General features: G+C 51.1%; 1 protein-coding gene across 1 annotated transcript; it reads right to left on the minus strand.

Annotated features, from left to right (window-relative positions):
- Positions 1-549: 549 nt before the first annotated feature.
- NGEF (neuronal guanine nucleotide exchange factor) lies at positions 550-20491 on the minus strand (the record flags this gene model as incomplete). Its single annotated transcript, XM_026041586.1, has 12 exons — positions 550-2047; positions 2566-2670; positions 2801-2880; positions 4367-4522; positions 5500-5663; positions 6706-6795; positions 8764-8838; positions 9633-9762; positions 11392-11544; positions 11764-11924; positions 16906-17180; positions 20434-20491. Coding segments are annotated over 12 exons (1620 nt in total), but the record flags the coding sequence as incomplete, so codon positions are not given.
- Between the last annotated feature and the right edge of the window lies 1 nt (position 20492).

The raw sequence follows: 20492 nt of genomic DNA on the forward strand, positions 1-20492 counted from the left end.
TGCCTCCCTCCTGCGCGCGCTGCTGCTCTGCAGGGAGGCCGGTGTGGGCACCCCGCTGTGGTGATGGTGGGCATGTGGGGAGGAAGAAGAGACCAGGGCTCTATGTGTGCTGGCTTGTTCAGCTGTATTTCATCACAAGGGCAACAAGACACTGAGAAGGTCCTTTCACCTTAGGGCAACATTTGACCCTGCACTGGAAACGGGTGGGACTGAGGAACCACAACCACTGCTCCTGCTGGTCAGGGGAGAGGGGCCTAGAGCGAGTCCTGCGCTTGCTGGGGGTTGCAGGGTGGGCGCCTGGGCTCCCTCCACCTCGCAGCGCCTCTGCTCGSTGCTGGCCTAGCCCTGTGACTCACTGCTGGGTGAGTGGAGGTTTCTGTGGGTGAGCGACACCTTCACAGGGCTGGGGGCTTCCTCCAGAGCCCGAGGAACAGCAGTGCCTTGTGTCCTCGGGGAACTGAAGGATTCCCTAGAGCAGGTGYCCTGCTTTCTGCCCAAGGAAGCTGCAGCCGGAGTGGAAGCTGAGCTGTATGTGGCAAGCTGGCTCTAGGGGCTGTTTTGTGGTGGCCTGAAATGGGGGGCATCCCCTTCCCAACCCCTGCTTTGGGCCCAGATGGGAGGCTGGCCGCCCAACCATTTCCCAAGGGTGGTATAGGTGGTGGGGGCAGGTTCAGGACCAGGCCCCCCAGCTCTTGATGTGGTTACAGCATAAGGAGCGATGCCCCCATTGGCTTTCCAGCAGTGCAGCTGTAGGGGCAGGAGCAGGGCTGACACTGCTCCAGCTGTCCTTGGGCTGTGGTGCCTCCAGGGACCTTTAAGGGCAGCTGCAACCTCCCAAACCCCCTGCGCCCACTCCCTATCCCCCGAGCCGGCTCCCAGTGCTGAATGTAGCGACCCTCCGTTGCGGCATCACAGCTGGATGCCAAACATCCGCTGCGGCAGCATGGGGCTGTTGGAACAGGCGGTCACTGCAGGGGCTGCTTCATGCTCGAGCCCTGCCCTGGTGGCTCTCGATGCTGTGCCCTGGGGTGCTCATGCGAGGAGGTGTGATCCTGCAGCTCTGCGGGCAGCAGAGGGGGTGCCTATGTACATGGGGATGCGCTGGTGCACGGCAGGCGTGCGCACACTGCAGGGTAGCAGGGGTTACAGGCATGCAGGCAGTGCGTGCTCAGCCTCCTCACTGCCTCCTGGTTCAACGTCACCTCATGGGCTCAAGAAGACCCTGCACAGCCTTGCCGGCTGTGCACAAACAGTTTGCACAAGTTTTCCACTGCAGGTCACTTGCCCAGTGTTCACGGTGTCCCTTGGTGTGCCTGTAGTGCGGCTCCATCCTGAGCACTGCATGGCCCAGGGTGGCCAGTGGTGCTGGGAGCCTCCAGGCTGGTCCCCGCTGTGCTCCGAGGCTCCTGCAGGCAGCAGCAGGGATGCAGGGGTGCAAGGCTGGGCTCGGGGGAGGCAGGGCACTGGGCCTCGTGCAGGGCAGATAAAGGGTCAGCCCTGCAGAATGGGCCCTACAGCACAGAGGCTGGGAACCAGGATCCCTGGGGGACACATCCTGGCCACGGTGCTGCCTTGGTCTCTGCTCCCTGAAGCGYAGTGCTAGGAGAGCCCTAAGCTCCCCAGAACGTCTTTGGGTGCAGCAGCAAATGCCTGCTCTGGGGGCTGCTCCCCGGAGCTTCACAGCGCACCTGGGTCAGAGCACTGGTCTCTAGAACAGGATCAGTGCAGCAGGGAGAGGGGAGCCCAGGAACTAGAGTCTGGTTGTTCAGAGGCGCCTGTCTCGGCAGGTCCCCGTGTCCTGCGGCGGCGCCGCCGCGTTCCCCCGGCTGGCGGACGGTCCCTGCGCGCCGGGAGCTGTTCRCGGGCGCCGTCCGTCATTGGCGATTTCGGCTGCCCAGTTTCCTCCGCTGACTGTCRTCTGACTTGTGCACCCGGAAGCACTCCTTCAAGTTCTGTGCTCGGATTTTGGGGTTCAGGATCTCCTCCCCCATAGAACTGGGGAACCAGCCCCTCTCCTGGTCATGCAGACGCTCCCCAAATATCCAACCTGGGCAGAGGGAGAGAAAGGGTAAGTGGAGATGGAGCGGCCCTTTTACCGGGACAGCTAGGAGCGAAACCACCTCTAAGCTACTGCTGCTTTCAGGAAGCTGCCTGTGCCAGAGGAGAGGCAGCTGAAAAGGCAGCAGAAGGTCAGCCTGGCGAGGCAGTGCTGCGCTCGGACGAGCAGGTAAAGGGACAGCGGYGAAAGCAGCTGCTCTGCTTCCCAGGAACCTTCTCAGCTTGTCCCTGGTGCCACTGGAGCGATTCCTGGCAGACAGATGTGACTGAGTTCTCCAACCAGAAAGGTTGGCATGCATGCTCCAGGAAAAGTGCATGCTGCAGGGACTGGCACCAGGTAGATATGAGGCTCTGTCAAGGTAAGGGCAGCCCTGGTTTGGTTAGGGCAGCCTGGCTGACCCTTAGTGGAGGGAGCAGCTCCGGCTGCGATGCCGAGGTCTCACCCGACTGTCTGCAGCGAAGCCCTGTCCTCCAGCAGGGAGGCTAGGGCTGGCCCGCCGCCCTTACCGTCATCCGTCTTGTCCAGGACGTTGAGGACGTCAGCCAGCTCCAAGGACAGCTCGTCTGGCTCCTGGGCCATGTAGGGGTGGACGCACTGGATCTGCGGGCAGTCTGCCAAGGGACAGGGTCAGAGTGAGGGACAGAGAGGTGGGAGTGGGACCCCGAGGCTGAGGTGCGTTTAAGCCCCCTGCAAACAGCCCCTCAGGGCAGGTAAGGGCCCTGGAGGGAAGGCARCTCTTACCAACAAGTCTGGACGTAAATGAAACGAACTTGGTTCTCCGGTTCGGGGCTAGCGAAATCATCCAGCGCTTCATCTCGCTCCTGCACCAGGAAGCCAAACGGAGGTGGTGAGCAAGAGACAGTCCCAGGGACCCTGCACCTCCCGGCAGCCCCGCATCCCAATTCCTCCTCTCTCAGCCTTCCCTGCCACTTCCTCAGGGTCGTGGACCCATGGAGGACTTTCCCAGTGACTGTTTGGTAGGGAAGCAGAGGATGGAGCTGGGTTCATGCTATGGCCCTGGGATGCAGCCAGCTCTGCTGCTGGGGAGCAGCAGGATCCCAAGAGTAGTGCAGCTCTGGGGCAGCTCCAGGCTCTGCAAGATCCACAGGCACAATTTTTCCTGGGGAAACACAATTAGGAGACCCATCTAGTCCCACAGCTGCCACATGGGGATATTTCTAGGGCAGAGTGGCTGATTCCCTCACAGGCTGACCTTGCAGCGGATCAAGGGCACTGCTCGTTTGACAGTGGATGAGACGACAGRGCCCTGCAAAGGCACTGCTGGATTCAGGGTGCTGTTGTTAAATGCAAAACCCTGCTGGCAGCAGGGGGCAAAGATCTCGCGTGTGCTGGAGAAGCCCAAGCACTGGCCCTCTCTCGAGACTGCTTCTAGTCCTTCTCGCAAATGGGACAGTTTGTGTCTCCCCTGACCCTGAGAGAGCCTGAATTTTCTGCCTGCTTGGATGGCAGCCCTTCAGATCTGCCCTGCAGYCCCAGCTCTTCTGTAGGATGCACTGATCAACTTGTGGCACTTGTTTCCCTCTGTTACTTCCTCAGTTTTCTTCACCCAAATGCCTGGTTTGTGCCCACATCACCCCCGTGCAGGGGCTATGAGCAGGCAGAGCAGGATGCAGACACGTGAAACGCCGCTGCCTCCCCTGAGCCTGGCMTGCTCGGTCAGTCTCTGCACAGCTCAGTCCCACAGATGTCAAACGCGTCTGCTCTGTGTAGTGTGACTGATGTCTCTATTTTCAGCACAGTAAAGCAACAGTCACCTGCTTGGAGGGAAGCTGCAGTGCTTGCAGTGCTGCCGGCTCCTCCTCCTGCCCCAGGCACGCCGCCATGCTGAGGGCTCAGGGGGTAAACTCCGGGCCTGCAGCAGGAGTTGGGCAACCCCAGTCCTGGCTGGTGTTTGCTAAGGCATGTGGATGTCAAACGGTGCCCCCTTGAAGGCCACACAGCATGCAGCTCTGGGAGCTGCGTAGCTCGTGGCGCAGATGCTGTGCCTGCAAACCCACAGGCCTGATAAGAAACTGAGACCAGAGAGAAAGCCGAGCCCTGAGGTCTGGCGCAACCACAGCTGTGTTAGCCTGGTCTGAGTTTGTTGGAAYATGAAGGGAATAATCAGTGAGCTAAAACATCTGTACCAGGTAGATGAGGAGGTCTTGAGCAACACAAGGGCTGCAGAAGGCTCTTGTGAAGAGGCTTCTTCTCCTGTCTTCCCCTACAACCAGGAATCACCTGGGAAGTCCAGGTGGCTGCCTGGAGAGCATGGCTGAGCGTGTGGGGCGCCTCCGTCATACTCACTGGGATGATGCCTTCAGCATGTAGCTGACCTCCCGGTCATCCGCGTTCTCCAGCAGCCTCAAGATGAAGACGTTGGCCAAGCTTTGCCCCTGGTCTTCTAACTCTTCCACCCGCAGGAGTCCCCGGGATGCGGAGTCGAACACTTGGTACTTGTCCCTGGGAGAGGGTAATGGGAAACGTCTGCAGTTACCACGGGAGAGCTGGGCTCCAGTCACCCAGAACGGGACTGGGGACAGCACAAGAGACTCCGGGCTCGCTCTGCCCCAGGCCTCTCGTGCAGCCTGGGGCAAGGGGCTCGCTCTGTATCTGAGCTGCCCACGTGCCAAATGCAGGAGGTGTTACCGCAAAGGCACCTGCAAGGCCTAATTACTCCTGCCTGTAAAGAGTCTCTGTGTCTTCTGCAAGTGAGCTACCACAGAAGTGATTTTTAGGGACACAGACACTGCGACAATGCATTAGAAACTTTGGATGGGTGAGATGCTCCCTAACAGTAAGTCTAGTTAATGCCACTAAGAACATGCTGTTCCCTGGGACTCGGCTGTCTCTGCTGCTTGATTTCACTGATCTCTAGCTGCACAAGGCACAGGCTGAGGAATGATGACTTTCTCCTCCTCCTGAGACAGGGGATATCATGCCAAATCCAGTCTCTAGCCTTAGGCTTGTCACTTAGACTTTCCGGACTGKTTTTTTTTTTCAGATGTTTAACTAGCTAAATCTGAGAAGCTCTCAGGATAGCAACGAGTAAAGAAATAGAATCACTGCCCTGACAGCAGGATAGTCCTCCTGGGTCAGCCTGGCAGCTGATTCAACTCAGTGCTGCTCAGCAGAAGCCGCTAGGCCTGTGCTTGCTCACCCTGATGGGAGACCCAGCTGAAAGTTCCTGAAGTTCATTACGTTTGTGGTAGAGTATGGGCTGGGAAAAGCTGTGCCACCATGAGCAGCAGCTGCGCAGAGGTGAGGAGGTGACTGCTGACCTAAGGAGGATGCCCAGGCCAGGTTGGGGTGCCCAGAATGGGGGCATCTCATCAATATTGGATGAGATTGGATGAGCCAGCAATGGGCTGCTCCAATAACCCCATGGACAAGCAGGATGTGTCAAGTCCTCTGTCTGCCCCCTCAGTCTTCATACTCACCCAGGAATTTGCCTGCAAATTACCAGCAGGTCATTGAAAAGGAACAGGTAGATTTCTCTGAAGAGTTTCTTAGTACGGAGCGTGCGTGATGTCTTTGGACCGTTCATCTGCTGCAGCTCCCCCTGCTTCAGGAGCCAGCGGGAGTGCGAGATGATGGGCACCGACTAGATTCGAGGAAGAGAGAGCAAAGATCAGGAGACAACACAGTTGAGATGCTGTAAGAACCACGACGTGCAGAAGGAAGGSTAGCACTGGCTCCCATCACCACCCCTCATACTGCAGAGAAAGGACCAGAGTKGCACAGAGAGGTCAGTGTATGCTGTCATATGCCTATGTCAGCTGATAAGGGATGCTGATAAGGGGTGCTGTGGCGCCTCAAAACCTGGTTCAGACCTCTTGGCTACCAAAAAAAGACCAGATTCCCACTGGTTGGGTCTGTCCCAGCCAGGATCCAGTGCTGCCCAAGCAATGAAAGTACAGCAGTACATTGGCTGGGGTTTTAATCATGTAGTTAAGTGAGAATCAGGAACCCCAAAGGCCATCGGGAGCCCAAAGGCCATCTAATACCAGAAAAACATTTCACTTAGAGCTAAATGACTGAAATACTGAAAATATCAGCCTAACTGCTGTCTCTTCCACCTTCAGTACGCAAATTTTTGGGGTGCCACTGGGGCCTTTCAAACAAGCAGACTCTTCAGCTACTCAGCTATGTAAAAYGGTTTAGAGATACACCTTAAACGCACAGACCTGAGGAGCACCCCYATAGCAGGCAAGGAAAAAAAAACAGTAACTTTAAGCTCAGCCCTAGAGTTTTCTGGCATGCATTAAGTGATACTTGTTCTGACTCCAGAAATACCGATTAATCGAGTCATCGCCTGAGTGGAGCCAGAATACAGCATTAGCAGGTAATTAAGAGACTGTACATAATGCATACATAGGAGCTGAATTATGTGACAACCTCTACTTTGGTGTTTTCCAGCTTTGAAATGTTTTTCTTTGTAGTAACGATCTTCCTTTAATGTCATTTGTATTGTAAAATGAYAGCTGAAAGCTGAGTCGCATCTTGACAGCACAGGCCAGGGTCCTGCCACCACCGAACTCTCCCAGCAAAACAGTGTGACCAGGCTAGTGTAGGTGCGTACACGTGCACAACACCTGGATGSTGTTGCTGCATCCTCTGCAGAGATTGCTCGCCCATGTTTATACCTTGATTTTAAATTCCAATTTCTTCTGGATGCTGATCATCTGCTCTGTTCGGCTCATCTTCCTGACACCTTCATTGCACGCTTTCACGACCTGGGCAAAGAGGAGAGGAGCAGGGTTGACCTCCAACGCCTAGGCAGGAAGTGGGGATCAACAGCTGGGGAAAGGGCAAATGTTAACGTGCTGCCATCCTGGGTATTCCTACAGGATTTCTCGGGAAAATGGCACTGGTGGAGGTTTATATGGGTTATTTGCTCATTTCTTGGCTGCATCACACCCTGGTGGTTCAAATGTGGCCATGCCTGAGCAAACGCTACCTTGGCAGCACCAGAAGGTAGTTGTAGGGTGCTTGTCTAGCTCCCCTTTGCACCATGTATCTGAAGCTTTTGGGAGTGCTGACTACACTGAGCTACCGAATCAGCCAGCATTAAGCAGCACTGCTGGCTGCGCAGCAAAGGGCCCGGCCCKTTTGCCAGATCCTGACATGCCACCTATCTTTGTCCCCAGCACTGAAACAAGCAGCACACCCGGTACCGTCCTCAGAGAGAGTGAAGCCACAGCGCGCGAGCGGAGCGCTGCGGCTCTGCCACGGAGCAGCAGGCACCCAGGCGTGACACCTCCGCRGGGAGGAGGCGCCGTGGGGCAGCTCCGGCGGCGTCCCGAGCACAAACGCCTCGGGACCGATGAAACACAGCCAATGTGCGGGTGGCACCCGGATACCGGCACCTTCACCTAGATGCCACCGCCTGTTTCGTAAGGATCAAATCTCTGGAGAACTGACTAGTTAGAAAAATCATGCTGGAGAACAAGCTCCACTTTATGCGTGCCGTGTTTCTGCTAAYGAGAATCCAGCAGACAGCCAGCGACTGAAACTCTGGCCAGCCCCTACCTAGCAAATAGGACATTTGCAGAGAAAATATATATCCTTCTGGCCTCAGTTTTAATACCTGTATTTAGCTGCAAGTTAGGCATGTAAACTTTCTTATTTACAGATAAGAGGCCACATGAAGAAATGTATGAAATGGTTCAAGTGAATAGATGAATTCAAGAAGAATATTTCCCTAGCACCAACTGTCGTCATTTGTGTGCAGCAGTAGAAGCCTTCCTCAGGCCTCCCACCAGTGGAGAAACACGTGGCTATCAGATACAGGACAAGGGATGGAGGGACTCTGCAAATGCCAAGTAGTGCAACTATCCAGCACTGTGAAGGTCTCCTTTGTCCCTGGACCAATCCAGGCCAAGGCCAAGACCCTACTGATGGCTTTTTGGGCTAGTACTTCAATCAGAAGCCACAGTCATATCCTGAGGCTCACATTCTGCCCCAGTTTTCATCTTAAAATGTTTTCATAGAGCTGYGGGATTCAGGAGAAGCTCCTGATGAAGCAGGCAGCAAACACCTCCGTCCCTGCAGCCCTTTGTCCCAGCCCATGTGGCTGCTGGCAGTTTCTCACCACTCAATAATGTAGCCCAGAGGTGGCAACACCCTGTCTGACCATGCCAGGAAGCCCAAATGGAAACTACCCCAAACGCCTTCCTGGTATGCTGTGCATAGCAGTCACTAGCAGAACTGAACTGTGTCTGTTTGCCACCCCTACCTGCCAGCTTCAGGGAAGAGGCTAAATACAGACCTGAGCACTTCATTAAGAAGCTGCTGTTTCTTTGGCTGGGGAGGGAATGTGCTATATTGGAGGAGAGCTGACACAGTTGTACTCGGCTGCRTATTGCAGCTAATTAGATCTCTCTGTGGGATCCACCACCTTCAGATAGCCGTAAAAACAGTCTGTATTCTTGAAGATCCTCAAAGGGAAATAATCTCTCTGCCCTTTCCTAGAGAGGAAGAAGTCTGTTGTCAGCAGGGGATTCCTCACTGTGGTCATCTAACAGCTGCCAGACTAGTCCATTTGTGAGGGCAAGGAAGAGGGAAAAGAAATCACTCCTGAAATGCAGTGTCAGGCCTCATTTGGACAGCTCCAGGAGTGAATGTGGTTTGGAGGTCTTTACTAGAAAACTTAGCATGATGGCTTATGTTTTATGGTCTTCACTTAGCTCTTTCAAACTTACTGTTTCCAGCTCCTTATGTGCATCCAGGGCAGTGGACTCCCTCTCAGACTTCTCTTCCACTTTCTTCAAAATGTTCTGCAGGGGAACAAAGGCTGCGTTAACTCCGATCCTGCTCTGACAGCACAGAAAAGCCTTTGCTATCCTCAGAGTTATTTCTAGACTTCAGCCTWATTACAGGGCGGGTGATGAAGCACAGTGACTTTCACCTCTTAGTTCCTATACTTCATTGAATGCTGCTTCCATCTGACCATGATTCCATTTGGTCCAAAAGGAATATAGCAGGTAGATGCCTATTTTTTTTTTAAATATTCACTAGAACTACTACTAACATATAGTGTTATTGGTAATCTGAGGGCAGCAAGATCATTTGGGAGCAAGCTGTATCCTCATCCCCAGGATCATGTCCTGCAGCACTGGGTTTAGACATGCCAGCAGAAGAGGAAGACAGCTGCTATAACAGGGCTTGTCGATGCCGGGTCCATCCCACAACCATGTGGGATTACTACACATGGAGCGTTCCCATGTCCCACAGCTACTCTGCACTATGCATCCAGGCATCCATGTCCTACCCTCAGGATGGTGTGGAAAAGGGGACTGTTGCTGCCCCTTTTAGCAGCTCTATGAAGCTCCCTTCATTATCTTTTGTTCAGTAAAAGCTATGTGGAAAATTCAACATGAATTTGSACACGGTCTCTGGGGAACTGAGAACACTTTTCCATAGCCGTTGAGAATGTCTGATTCTTTGGAAAGGCTTCATCCAGCTCGAGGCTTGATCTTGGCTATGGCTAAGCCTTGCAGGTGACTGCTGGGTGCAGAGCTCTGGAAGTGATCCGGAAGACCCTCAATATGAGCAAAGAGCAAAACTCTACCTGCACTAGCAGCTTGAGCCGAGTGATCCTTTGAAATGGCAGAATCAGGAAGGAAGAAAAGGAGAGGCCTTTGCATTTGGGATCCAGCTCCAGCTGTGATATCACTTCCCGGAAAGCTGGCTTGTCCTGGCTGAAGACAGAGAGGAGAGGGTGGTCAGTGCTACCATGCCCATCACTCTGCTGTGTAGGTAGTGACTCAAAAGCAACCTAGTCTCGGAGACAWCATCTGCCAGGCCTCTCTCAAGAACAGAAAAGAGGGGAGGAGGGGACTGAATGCTTCTAGGTGTATTTTGGTTTAAACCTAGGACTATTTATAGTGTTGAGGGATGGAAAAAGAAAAGACTTCTAATGTACAAGCCATGGTAGTGGATTCACATGTGTAGCACATCTAGCTCAGCAGCATACGCTGTGCGCGTAGGTGTGTGTGAATGGGGTGTGTGTCCAAGTAAATGAGTCAGCAGCATAATTATATATTTTTTAACAGTTGGATTTCTGTGACAGGATGAAATTCACAGAGTCATAAGAGCAAGGCAAGCTACAGAACAGCTTCATCTTGGCTGCCCTTGGCTGCTTAGCAGGAGGATGGAAATCGTATCTGGCCTGAGTAGGGCACAGAGGAGCAGGCTGGTGCTTGAAACCCCTCTGGCAATTCCCAGACCCTCCTGGAGGGAGGCAGCAGAAAACAGTCTGCTCTCAGTTCACTCTATATTCTCCATCAAGAAAATGCTATGCTCTCAATTCTTATCCAGGAACTCCTTAACTCTAACAGGTCCTTTTCAAGCTCGCTTAATCCAACCTATTGTTAATTCATATCTGGGTATTTATCTCATCGCTCTAGGCGAACTGTTTACAGCAGCTCTTTTGCTCACCTCTGGCTCAGGAAAACCTTGTGGCACGCTGCAATTGAACAGAACAGTTCACCAAGTGTGGCAGAGGCTCTTTTGTGTTTTTTTGCCTCCAAAGCTCGAGGAGCAGAGAAAGGAAAGAATTAGGGCTCATTATGCTCCTCTGAACCAGCTGCTGCTGGGAAGAAGGGAGGAAACACACAGGGCAGCTCGTGCAAWGGGCTGTCCTGAAAAAATCCAGGACAAGGTAACTGAAGAAAAAATAATTCTCATGCTGAAAGACAGGCTCGTAGGGCACTCTGTCTTGAGCTGGTGGAAAACAATTCCTCCCGGACCAAAAGACTCCCTAAACCTGAAAAATACTGCAGGAGGGTCTTGGATTGTATCCTCCTAYCAGAGCGTACTACCAGAATAGGAGGAAAACGGGTGTGCAGGTTTGGGTTTTGCTCGTTTGTTTTTGTTTTGATTTTAAGAAAATTTTCTTCTTCTGGAAAACAATTTCTCACCTCTGGGGAGATCATAGACCCTGCTGAGAAGCTCAGGGGGAGTAGCGGCTGCTCTTATTATTGGAGAGCTGTGATTATGTTCCTGGCCTTTCTATCTCTTGCCTCGACTTGTAGTTTAAAAATACACGTTTCACAACTCTCTGTTCCCATGCACATCGTAAATATTTCCCACATTTGGGAACTACTGGCTCTGAATTTACTTGCTCTGTTACTTATGTACTGCATCACCACACCTTTGATATAAAGTCTTTTAATTGTGTTTGTTTTTCATAGATGCAGTGTAAAATCAGAGAAGAGGAAACTTCTGCTTCTTAGGCCTTTCTCCTAAATACCCAAATTACAGGTAAACAAATACCTGTGACCTAGACAATTTTGGCAAGTAGTTCAGCATCAAGCACTGGGACTCACAGAAGCTGCTTGTAAGCTCTCTCCTGGTAGGTCTGGTTGGAGACGTAGGTGATGTACACGGAGAAGTGATTAACCGTATGCTGGTGGACAATGTCACACACATCTGAGATCACGATATTCTCTTCCACCCGCTGCTCGAGGTCCAACAGGAACCTAGAGGAGAAAYGAGAGTTCAAATCAGTTATCACCTGCCAGTCCCAGGGGGTTTCCAGCAGAAGCCCCTGGGGCTGAAAGCCTCAAATGTGTCCACGAGCTTCTTGAAAAGGCTGGGATTAACAGGCTGCACGTAGCCAGCTCCTTCCTCCCTCTGCAAAACAGGTAATGTGGAAGGGTCCCGTTCAGCTAGCCGAACCCCAGCAGCAGTTATCTTACCGCTCGCTAACAGCCATGACGTCAAGCACGTTGGAGAAGAGGATGTGAGCCTCGGACTGATGCAAGATCTTTTTCAGGCGCTCGTTCTCCATGAAGTGAGACACCAGCAGGTTCAGGCTCTTGTAATAGGAGGCTTCGGATGTAACCAGCTCAAACATGGCCTAGGGGAGAATCCCAAGGAGAAGCAGTGAGCAGGCACTTTCTGCCTTTATGGAGAGGTACGTACTGCGCTACTGTAGGAATCCGAGCTGTGCACAGTGCTGGACACGGCCCCCCAGGCCCAGCGAGCAGGGAGAGGGGAGCACGCAGGRAGGTGAGAGCCCCTTTTGGGCCACTACCACAGCCCATGCAAGGGGTTCTGTTGCCCCTGCACCAATGCTCCTCTGCCTCCACTAACAAGGCCTGGGAGAAAAACTGCCRGTCTCCAACTATTACAGGAAATCAGAAATAATCTCCCAGCTCTAGCACTGGTTTCATCTGTTAAGAGAAGCTTTTGGTGAAACACCTGGCTTCCCTGAGCCAGTGATATGGTCTAGGGCAGCAGAAGGACCAACTGATGGCTTGGTTCAGAGATAAATCATAACTTAACAAGACGAGGATATAAAGTCCCCCGCAGCTGCAGGGATGGTCAGTTATCACCGCACGCAGCTCGCTTGCTCTCTAGATGTTTGTTGTCTCTGTGCAGAATAGATAAAGCAGATGATTATTGACCCAAATAGCGACTCTGTTAGTTGAAATAAGGTTAAATTAAGATTCTCACAAGGGCTTCAACATGGCAGAAAATCATTACAGCTTTCAGAAATCTCTTGATGAAGAGGTGCTGTGCGTCCTCAGTCAGTTAAAATGACAAGTCAGTGAGCTACTTTCTGAGCTAACCGCRGGTCTTTGCGCCGCTGGGCGCCAATGAAACGCTCTCAGTGGGCACTAAGTCAAACCAAGTAGGTGGTCTTGTGCAGCAGCCCCTAGAAGGGAGACAGAGCAAAGGGTGTGGATGGTGATGAAAAWGTTTGGTCAGTGCACTCCTAACAGTTGGCATTTAAGGAATGAAAGGATGTTTTATTCTTCTCAAGGCTGGATTCCCAGTGAGGAAAGCGGAGGAGGACCAAGTCGGCTTGTCTGAACGGTTTCACCAGTGTGTGAGAACCTACCTCCACAGACYGAGTTCACTAAATGCTCCGTTCATAGGCTTAACAGTAAGATAAGTCAGAAGAGAAACAGAAGCAGATCAAGACGTGACAAAGAGTAAGAGAGGACGAGCTGAGACAGCAGCAAGTCCCAGGCAAATATTCTGGGACTTGAGGTGCACAAAGCCTGGCAGTACAACTTTCCAAATACTCCAAGTCAGGACTTCTCTCCTGTCCCATGTCTTTAATCATGGAATCACAGCCTGTAGTTCCTCTGCAGCCTCTCAGCCCTCCAACTAGTTGCTAAATCTCTAAGTTTGTTTCCTGCCCCACAGCTGCAGAACACCTCCTACCCCCTGCACCTACCTCCAAAGAAATTCCTTTCTGCCCTCTGCAGTCCCCAAAGCACCCAAATACCTACCCCAAATGGCCCAGAGTGCTGTTTCCCTCTTGAATGGTAGCCAKGAACCACAAATTGCAATGGGCACCAAACATCCAACTAACTGAATTCTGCTGGCTCTAATCAGTCACTAAATTAAAGAGCTTGAGCTTCTGTTTTCAGAGTTGCAGAAATAACCAAAGAAAATCTGAACTAAATGTCAGTTGATGCAGTTATATCTGCCTAAATCTGCAGCAGTCTGAAACTATCCCTTGGAAACATGACCAATACTGTCCTATCAGTCCCAAGCTTAGGAACTTGAAATTTAAGTCATACGAATAAAAGCAGTATTAATTACTTTCATTTCTTATTATTTTGGCTGAGAGACCGAGAAAGAGAAAGAAAAGTGAAGCCAGAAAAAAGAAGAAAATGTAGAAAAGAGAAAATTAAGACTCACTAAAGCCMTAAGTAAGTAATCATACAGATAAAACACAGATGGTGTTTTATCATACAGATTGAAAACATGAATTCCCAACTGCTCTGAGCTTCCTGCAAACCACTACTTAATAMGGGAAGCCTCTAGTTTGGGAGGGATGTTCTGAGCTGATGCTGCGGCATCGGCTGTGCTCAGCCCAGGCTGCCTTCCTGTGGTACCTCTGACCTCCCGCTGCTAGCAGAGCGCTCAGACAGGCAGCTCCTTGCACAAGACATTTACAGGTTGGAAATCTTAGGATTGTTCAGCACAGGAGAGGAAATTAAATCTTTTTGGGGTTGTTTTTGTGAAAGTGGAAGGCGAGRGAAAGGCTGCCTACCTGTCAGTCACCCGTGCTCTGCAGCGGGKAGGCCACGTGGCTGCAGCAGACACCAGGTTTGGGTCCTCCCGTGTCTGAGCACAGAGAGTTTCCAGAGCAGCGCTGCTCTGATCCGGATTCACACTGAGCAATGAAGGTGCAGTTAGTCTGTTCCTCTACCCCTTTTTCTAACACCAAAGCAACCTGAATTCAAATTATCCTCCAGCAAAAGCTTTATTAAAGCTCATACATCTCAGCAAAAATAGCACTCAGCTCAAAGACTGAGAATACTTKGCTAAACTTTTCTATCAATAGGTTGTTTTGGCCAGTTCTCATCTCCTAAAACAWATAAGACAAACCCAGAGTAGGAAAATCAATATTGGCAGCAAGCAGAAGAGGACAAAATAAAGAAACTGCATAGAACATAAAATAAGGACAAATGGAAAGGCAGAGAACTGAGCAGAGATCAGAAGTGTCACTGATTCAATGCTAATTCTTCTAATGTCCAGATCCCCACCTCTTCGAGAGCTCRTACCACGACAACAGTTTGCTTTTACCTCCTTTACATGCAATGGAGGAAGGATGTTTCTTCTCCAGTCACTTGTTTCTCCTGCCACACACACACTGCTACCATTTCTCCCCAGATGACTCTATGGCAGAACCCAAAAAGCTTTGCTTTTGGCTTCTTCTACAGTCGGCATCGTTATGTTATCTTCTCCACAGTGAAAAGAAAATCCTTGATAATTCATGTTTTGATGTGTTTTGATKCTCAACAGATGTCTGGGCAATTGAAGTTCTCCTATCAGCGATTTAGTCATTTTGGATAACTATTCCAGTACTGTGTAATTTTGGTATTTGACTCCTGTGCTCTGTACTATGTCCTTTCTTGGTTCTTCTGTTCTTCCTCTTTCTGCACTTTTGCCCGCACTTTTCGCCCCCCTCCTTTTTCTCTTTCTTTTCCTTTTTGCTGTGCCACTTCTAGTTCTTATTTTACATTTTGCCACTCTGGCACTGGCCTCAGCTGAAAAGGGCTGCTGCGGCTGAGGCCATTGCTGCCTGAGTGCTCTCCGAATTCCAGGACTAACAGGCCATGCTGCATTTTTATTTCATTTTCCCCAAACTCCACTAGCTTGGCTCATTTGTTCCAACAGGGACTATGACAAATTGCCTTCTGCAGCGCTTTCCAAACATCTATTGCTCTTCCAGTCAAGTTTCTTGTTTTGCTGTCTAGAAAGCAACTGCGTCTTGTTTTTCATCCCGTGTTGATGACCTGCCTCATTATTTTCAGTCATACCCAGTAATGACGTCTGGATTCCTCCTCTTTGCAGGTGTCACCTCGCTTATCTTCATCTCTGTTGCTTTGCAGGTTGCTGCAGATGAGCAGCGTCTTCCCTGGCTGCTGAGCTCTGCTCCATCTCAGCTCTCTGCCTCAGCTGCGAGCCGAGATTTTCTTGCTTCCGCTTTCTTTCTGTTCTTGCCAACGTATTCTCCACTCTTTCTCTTTGGTATTTAGCCAATTTCACAGTTTTCTGGCTTTAGGCTATTTTATAATCCCTTACGGATAATTCCATATCGAACAGGAAGAAAATTCCAGCTCTGATAAATTAGCACATCACTTCTCTAAGGCAGCACTGTCCCGTCTCCATCTGCTGCCTTTCTCATGTTATTTAAGCAGAGAGAGGAAAATTCAGTACACCTACTGAAGTACTGTTGGCATTCAGCAGTGCAGAGATTTTCTTTTTCCATAAAAGACCTACAGGTAAAAAATGTCACTCGACAGAAACGGCAGTTTTTCAAATCTATAATGCAAACTTTTAAGCTGATGTTTCTCTGTGAATTGCTATCTTCATTTTGAGGCAGAAAGAAGAAGAAAGCTTGTAATTTTTCAGATGCCAGACTGTGTTTGTAATGCCAGCAGTTAGAAATACTGTGTTTTGCCAGGTAAACAGAACAAACGTGAAATGGAAATAACCCACCCAGAAGCAGCAGCAGAAAAACAAGTGGTTTTGGCCGCCTCAGCCACGCTGCTGGCACTCCCGCAGTGCGGCCRGCGGCGCGTGCCGCTCCTTCATCCCCACCGCAGGCTGCGAGGGCAGCGCGCGGTGCGGGCAAAGGCTGCTCGCGCTGCCYGCGCTCTCCCAAACAGCAGCCGCTCGCAAACGGTGGCGTGGCCGGAGCTTTCACCGACCGCAGCAGCAGCCCCCACCGGCTGCCCTCGCCGCTTGATCCCGCCACGTAAATGAGCAGCACGTGAYGCTCCCTGGGGGTGTCGCTGGGCTAGATGGCTACAACACAAAGGCACCTCTCGATATTTTTGAGGGAGTTTTGTACAAGAAAACACTCATTTTTCTTTTGTGGACCACAGGCTCCAAGTATTAACATGTAAAAATAAGGAAGCTCACCAGTCTCTGTCTCTTTCCTTCTATGCCCATCACGTTTAAAACAGATTAATACTGTTGAATTCCTGCAATATTTCTGACAGAAAGTACGTTTCTTGCTAATAATGTTTGAAGAGGATCATCCTGCACCGTAGATCAAAAGCTCTGCTGCAAGAACCTCCTCACTTTCTTTCTACTCTTTTATAAATTGCTCCTAACGTTCATTCAGAAAAGGGAAAAGAAGCTTCATTGCTGCTGTCTGGTAGCAACAGCATATACAACACCCTGCAGTTTCAAAGGAAATAAGAAGCACTAACCAACATTACATAATAAAAGTGTTCAACAGAGCCAGCCTTGCCTGTGGCTGCGATGAAGCTTCTTCGGTTTTAAGTCATGATGTTCCTATTGAATTGACTCGTACTCTTTTAAGGAACAACCCAGTTAAGCCACTCTCCTCCTTCCCTCATTACCTCCTGAAGCTTGATCTCATCTGGCTGGAGGATGCTAAGGACGCCGCTGCTCCGGATCTCAGGAAGATCCTGCCATAAGTTGAAGCGGGATGTGGAGTTCCTTAGCGAACTGATCTGAGGGGCCGCTTTGCTCTCGGGTGTACTTGCAGCTTCCGATTCGTTTGGAGTCTCCTCACCGGCTGAATTCTCCTCCGGGTCTGCCTGAGAGTCCTGCAGCCGCCTGGTTTCAATCTCCTGGCGCGTAGATTTATCTCGATACTCCTGATACAAGAGCCCTAGAGGGGAATTTAACAGGTTGACAATCTGCTGTCACAACATATGTTAGTAACACACACAGATGAAGCCATGGTCAGCCAGAAGACATGAGAAGAGTTATTTATTATTTGCCAGGCTTTTAAAGGGCTTTAAAAAAAAAGTTACCATTCTGTGCAATACTATTATGTTACAAGTCAAATAGGAGTGCATGAGTGAAAAGCAATATTGCATACAGTGAAACTCCTTTAAAGGAGCATTTTAAGGAGGTGAAAATCTTAAAGGAGTGAACACTGAGCCACGCTAGGCAGCTCAAGCATCAGAACAGCAAAGGACAAGTCCTAGCTCAGGTCTGATGTACTGGGTAGTCTTAAACACGTTGCTTAATTTCTCTATCTCTCTCCCTTCCTTCTCAGATGAGTGAAGATACTCAATAATACTCACATGGCTCCAGATTGCCACAGCACCAAAGAAAGGTTCTGAATTTGAAGCAACTTGCTGCTCATCATTAGCACAGTCGTATGTGCTTCCAATACTAGCTTCAGGACCAGAAGAAACTGCACAGAATTTGTGAAGGTTCCTGATTTCAACTGATAGCATCAAAAAGGTAGGAACCCTGAAATGCCTAGGCCAAGTAGAAAAGACTTCAGATGCCCTCTCTCTCATAGGGCTGCTATTATCTGCTACATTTCCCGTTCTGAGACACCTGCAGGATTCCAGAAGTTGAATGAATAAATATAAAAGCCCTAGATATTAAATACAATGTAATAGATTTTCATCCCTTATGGAATAGAATAAATCTGGTCAAATGTACTTGTGCTACTGGATCTTGTAAGCAGATTTCATGCGTAATAAGGAGTGAGACAAATGGGTCAGGACTTTGTCTAGGGAGGATGGGAACACAGTCGTCACTGCCTCGTCAGTCTCTGGACCAGTTTTCACGAGGCTCAGTACCAAGCACCATTAAAACTGTACTGCAGAAATATGCTGGGAGAAAGCGCAGGCGCAAGCACGGCAGCACCACGGGCTGCGGATGTATCCTGGTATCTGTTCTCCCTGGAAAGGCATTCAGCACTGGATTAAAATAGCAGTAAGGGTAGCTGTGCCTAGGAAACCAGGCAGTCTTCTGTTGGCTTCCTACACAGTAACCAAAGAGGAGACTTCCCCTTAAGTTCAGCATGCTGCTGCTCCTTATATAATCTCTCCCTCTGCGTCAGCGAGGCTTAAACGGCTTTCCTAAATGCTCCTGCCTTCTAATCAGAGCCAGCGAGGGTGYTGAGCATGTGGAGGGGTGGAAAGGCTCTCCGAGGCGCGGTGATGGGGCCAGGCTGTTAACTGAAGAGCTGCTCTCAGTGGGGCGGCTCCTGCCTTGGGGCTCGGCCGGGGCAACTCCGGGGCTCGGGCGCAGCAGGGACCGGCTCCTTGCAGCCCGACCGCACCRAGCGCCGCCGAGTCGTGCAGGCTGGGGAGCAGCTTCCCAGGGTGGCAGGGCCGGCATGTGGCTCCAGGAGAACGTGCAGGACAACGGGAGCRCGACGCGTGTTGCTCATGCTGGAGATGGCTACACATACCGCTCCGATGGCAAAGCGCACCGGGCTGGGGGGGTCTGCCCTGCAAGTCACTGGCAATTAAGGCCATTTGTAATCTAGCCTCTCTGGCACAGATCTGGAGGGCAATCCTTTAACGAGATCTTTGAGACAAATTCTCCTCTTGCTTTTAAGAAAAACAAATCCAGACAGCGGACCTGCTCTGGCTTGCAGGCTTCCTGGCTGACCCGCCAAGCAGAGATGACCTAGGGAGGCTGCGGCTTGGTAAAGGGCAGGTATGGACACACAGAGACCAGCCTGCTAGCGGCACCCACCCCAGCAATTTGGTTGGGAGTGCACAAGGTAATGCCTTTTAAGGAGGAAGCTGAACAGAGACTGAGCGAAGCTCTACAATGGACAGCAGCTGTGGGAGGGAACAGAAGGGTGATACCAGGAGAAAGAAGAAAGGTAGATATTTGGGCAGAAAAATAATAGGAACACAAAGGAACAATGCTAGCAATGATAGAAGGTCTAAATCTGATTTTTAAAAAGTACGTCTATATGTGGGTAAGCAAATTATAGTGGAGAGAGCATGGGTTTTACCTGCGCTGTTTTCACAGAGACAGAGAAAGACAAACGGGCCAGACGCCAAGCAAGAGATGAAGCAAGAGGTGCTCATGGCAGAAGGTGGGTAACGAAACAGATGCAAGGCRAGGGACCAGGGGTTTGACATGCAGCAAATCTGGGAGCAGAGAGAAGCTGAGAGCATTAGCTAAACATGACYCCAAGGACTGGAAAACATAGCGGATGCCGGTATTTAACAAGGGAACAAGTGCAAAATGTCAGAGAGTTGTGCAAACTCCACATACTCCTTAGTGCCCCCAGCCGTGCTACTGTCACCTGAGGCTAAGGGTCAATCACGCACTGGAAGAGGGGTCTGGCACAGACCCCGATTAGAAATGAGGCGGTTAAGGCTAAACTTCATAYGGACTGATATCTACGGGGCTTGTTTGGTGCCGTACGAGACTTTTACCTTTGTGCTTACCCTGTTTCATTTAGACATCCGTCCCCCTTCCCCGCTCCCTGAAAAACTGGGATTGAGAAGCTCCTTGTGGAAAACGCTTGCCGGGGAGAATGTGCAGCATCGTCAAAGTCAACGTTACTGCACCGGGAGCTATGGGAGCTCCCAGGAGGGCAGAGATGATTTCTCTGAGCTACTCTGCTCCAGTTTCAGGTAAAAAAAAAGTGCCTATTAATTGCTGTCAGGCAGGAGGGGGAGCGAGGATACACTGGAGCCGTCTGAAATGACCTCCCTGTGGGTTACTGCAGGGGTCTGGTTGTCCAAAAACCGTGTCCGCCGCGGTGCAAGGGCTTGAGCTGCACCTACACTCGCAGCGCGGAGCCATCGCGCGGCAGCTGAGGCAGGAACTTAGCGAGGGGGAGCTGAGCGGGGGGGCAATGAGTGAGGGGCAATGAGCAGGGGGGCAATGAGTGAGGGGGCAATGAACAGGGGGCAATGAGCGGGGGGCAATGAGTGAGGGGCAATGAGGAGCGCGAGCTGAGCGAGGGGGACGTGGTCCCGTTTCATGCTCGAGGGAAGGGACGGGACGCGCAGCGCGGTGCCCAGCCCGTCACCAAGCGCGCGGGACCGACGGCGGGCGCGGCGCTGGCTCTCCCTAGTGCTGTGGGGCACGCGAAGCAAAGAGAAAAGAAGTGAAAGATGAGGGGAGAGCTGCGCTAAAGCCCTTACCGATGTGCTCGATGAGGTTCCTCCAGGAGTCGGCGGCGAGGGGCTGCGCGCCCGGCGCG

This window comes from Nothoprocta perdicaria, unplaced genomic scaffold (genome assembly GCF_003342845.1).
Source record: "Nothoprocta perdicaria isolate Ctin4 unplaced genomic scaffold, notPer1 scaffold_289, whole genome shotgun sequence".
NCBI lineage: Eukaryota > Metazoa > Chordata > Aves > Tinamiformes > Tinamidae > Nothoprocta > Nothoprocta perdicaria.